Here is a 3,772-nt window from a genome sequence, read left to right as displayed (position 1 = left end):
ATGGAGATACATCAGATCCCTTATCACCAAACTGAACAAGAAAGCCCAGGTGCTCAAAAGCCTCCATAGAGAGAACCTGAAGGATATTGGACAAAGAAAACAATTAACTAGTTTGAACCATCATGGAATAAGCATCTAGCTTGAGACTTGTAAATTATTACCCAACATCAGATATTATATCCTTGTATAGTATATACAGTGACACTCCACGGGTAAATAAAGAAGATTAGAACTTACCAATGATTCATCTCCTTCTCCCTCAACAGGCTCTGCAAGAAGAGAAATGATGTTTGCTAAATGTTTTTGCAGATATGACAATTGATGAGCTTCATCATCAGCTTGTGATGGCATAAACCGACGGCTGTTGCTCCGAACAAGCTGCATAAATGATGAAAAAGAAAAATAACTAACACTTTTAACTCCAATAAAGTTGTTTAGACCCATGTGAATTGCATACCAAAGAACAATGACTGTTGGAAACACTGAAAAAGCTTAAGATTTGATGACTGATTTCGAAAATACACAATACACCAGCCATACCAGTAAACCACAAACAGGAATCAGAAGAATATCACAGGAATGGAGACTGGGTCGAAATACAAGAATACACCTAACTTTATCACTAACATAAGCATGGTTCCAATACAATGGCGTTACAGCATTACCTCCACCACAAGAAGACTAATAATAGTTCATCATATTTTAATCAATACGTCAATAACCGTTACTAACACATGAAGCTTCTCCGCTGAGTAGTATTACGAACACATATACAGAAACTACACCCGCCATCAAATTCAATTAACCACCACAAATTTCCAACTTTGCTTAACTCGTAGCTTCGAGTGAATCCGAAAACTTCACAACTTGCATTGCAGAATTTTAGTTAAATCAAACGCAAAATGGAAAATAAGGTATTCTCTGTAAGCCAGTTAATAGAACTAACACGTTCCAATTCCATACTCCCAGTTACAATTTTACATTTCAATACCAAATAGATCGTACGCGCTTGAATTGTATTAGAGGCACATTATAATGAGAGAGCCAAAAAAAGAAAGAAACTTGCCTGAATTGGCGATAACGCAGACAAGTATCCATCAAAAGCTGAAGTGGAAGGCCACACATCAGCCACGGCAGCGGAGTCCTTGTGCGTCCTAGGAAGCAACTTCTTATACGATTGAATGTACAGAAACAAAATTAGATCCCGCAAATCAGCTCCGACGGAATCAACTTCCTCAGGTTTGGCCTTAACCAGAGGGTCGGACTCGGAATGAAGAACGGAACCAAGAGTCTCGAGAACGAGACGCGCATGGTCGCCGGAGATCTGGAGAACGTCGGCGATTGCAGCCGATCCAACGCGGTTATTAGAAGCGGCATCGGCTAGCTTCTGCTTGACGGGAGCTAGGGTTTGGATCGGGTCGGTGAAAACGAGTTTCTGGATCGGGAGGAGGCCGTGCTCGAAAGACACACGTCGCGGATGGATAACTGAATTCGGATTGGGGTGGTTCGGGTTTGGTTCAGGGTCGGGTGCTGAAGGTGGTGGTGATTGGTCGATGAGGTCTTGTTGTTGTTCAGTCATGATTGATTGATTGATTCGTCGCGCGATGAGGTAGAAGAGAGAGATTGAGAGAGGAGAGAGAGACTGGTCCGGTGGTGGTGAAGTTGCAGATGTTTCTTTGGGTGACGAATCATTTCATTGAAGGGGAAGAGGAGAGAGAGAGAGAGGCTGTTACTGTGTGTGCACGTGTATGTTAAATAACGTACGCCTCCTATTTTGGTCGTTGGATTTACGAGTAGAATAATCTTTGATCGGAGTTTTGACACGTCAGATGAACGGTGATAACAATAAGTTATGTAGAATGAGAGGCCCATCGAAATGAATGCAATTCGCATTTAATTTTTTTTTAGTTAGGCCAATTAGTGTAAGAAGTTAGGACATAAACGCAGTCTAAAGATAAAGGTAATAATCATAGTTTCTTTAGTCAAGGGAAAATAAACAGTACTACTACTACTTTGTTACCTAAAACATTGTTAAGAACAAAATTAAACATTACTCCTATTGTTGTAAGTTGCCATTGTTAATTAAGATTGTTGGATGTTTCATGGAAATAAAAGAAAAAAAAAATGGGAAGTTTCGGCAGACCAGGTGACGGAAAAAAAAAACATAACTAAGCGATATAAAAAGATAATCGTTGAAGCCACGAACTGCAAAAAGCAAACAAGACACAACACAAATACCGTGAACGTTTGAGATGTTTCCAGTCCAAATGTCAAAGTTGACATGCGTTACACTAGAGAGACAAAACAGTTACTGTAAACGTTGTATTTAAACTTCTGGAGAAAGAGGTTAGAAAGTTTTAACGCATTAACCACTCTAGCTATCTTTTATCGAGAAATAAATAAAAAGAGTTGTTGATATCATCTCTCTGTCTTCCAAGTTCCAACCCTACTTGTATATAATTCCCTCTTTTAGATGTAAATAAGATAATGGATTACAAAGTGTTACTTTAGGAAAATTTGTCTTCTTTGTAACACTGGTCATTTATCAAAATACTTTGATGATAATCTAAGTCGGTGGTAAACGGTGGAATTTTGAAGTCTTCAAGTCGAAGCTCAACAAATCCGAGGGAAGCATGAGCGACACGTGTCATTCGCGACGACTACCAAGTACCAACTACCAAGAGCTTCCTTTTAAAAACTACTCCACCGTTTACCGTGTATACCGTGTAAAGCAGCAAATACTTTTGATTAGATTAGTTAGCAAATACTTGGGGAAGAAGCATTCTCGCTTAATTAATCGGTGGCACATCATTCATATAAAAGAAGATAGAAGGAAAAAGTAAAAGACGTACGACCTCTTAATCAGCAGTGAAAGGTTCCACAAGACCACGTACGAGACCATTTCGATTCGACTACAACAGGCAGCAGTTGTTAAAAAACATAAGTAATTTAACTATTATTACTACTAAGGAGAGAACGAGATGAGTTACACCACTACTATAAAAATAACTTATCATATATATTTGGAATTATACCCAAAGTATTTCTATAAAACAAAATGCTTGCACATGACAAAACAAAAGTTCATTTACCTGTTTGTTTTGGATAAAAATCCTTAATCAAGAAAAGAAAAGAAAGAAAAAGCATGCATGACTATTACACAAAAACCACATAATCGTGATTGACGTTTAGAGACGTTTAAGGTAAATTTTGAAGAAAAAAAATAAGATTAGAGGAAAAAAAAAAAAGTAGACGGAGAGAGAACAAAGAAATGGGACCATAAGTGTTGTTAGTAGTAACATTATTTTTCGACCAGAAAAATAGTAATAGTAAGGGGGTCCAAGACCAACAAAGAAAAAGCAAAGTGTCTACGGCTTTTTTTTTTGGTATAAATGTATGTGCGTACAGCGTATGCTTCAACTGAAAACACCCAAGGAATCCAATGTACACCACGTTGTACAATGTTTTTTCATCTCTTATTATTAGGTGGCCAATACAATTAGAATACACAAACAATACAATTAATTAGATTAGTAATATTATACAACTCGACTGGCTGGCTAAAACTTCCAAAAAGGGGTTATTTTTTTAAAAAATTGACCGCCGTTGAAAGGATTACGCAGAACCGTCGTATCTCTCATACCACACGTGTTGAAAACGGGGGAAGGGTATGTCTTGCGTGATTTCTCTTTTTATTTTAATGTAGACCCCACTTTGTAGTAGTGCCACAGTGCCTTGCGTGTGTCTTTTTTTTTTTTTTTTTTTTTTTTTT

General features: G+C 37.8%; 1 protein-coding gene across 1 annotated transcript in view; it reads right to left on the bottom strand.

Annotated features, from left to right (window-relative positions):
* LOC104784134 overlaps positions 1-1,697 on the bottom strand; it is a 5,007-nt gene extending 3,310 nt beyond the window's left edge. Inside the window, exons 1-3 of the mRNA XM_010509199.2 lie at positions 1,067-1,697; positions 238-378; positions 2-76 (exon numbers count right to left, since the gene is read on the bottom strand). Coding sequence (XP_010507501.1) covers positions 2-76; positions 238-378; positions 1,067-1,579 — 729 coding nt within the window. The 5' untranslated portion in view covers positions 1,580-1,697. The remainder of the gene's footprint in view (position 1; positions 77-237; positions 379-1,066) is intronic.

Source organism: Camelina sativa, chromosome 4 (assembly GCF_000633955.1).
Source record: "Camelina sativa cultivar DH55 chromosome 4, Cs, whole genome shotgun sequence".
Classification (NCBI taxonomy): Eukaryota; Viridiplantae; Streptophyta; class Magnoliopsida; order Brassicales; family Brassicaceae; genus Camelina; species Camelina sativa.
Note: the sequence above shows the minus strand (reverse complement) of the source record. Positions and strands in the feature narration are given on the sequence as shown.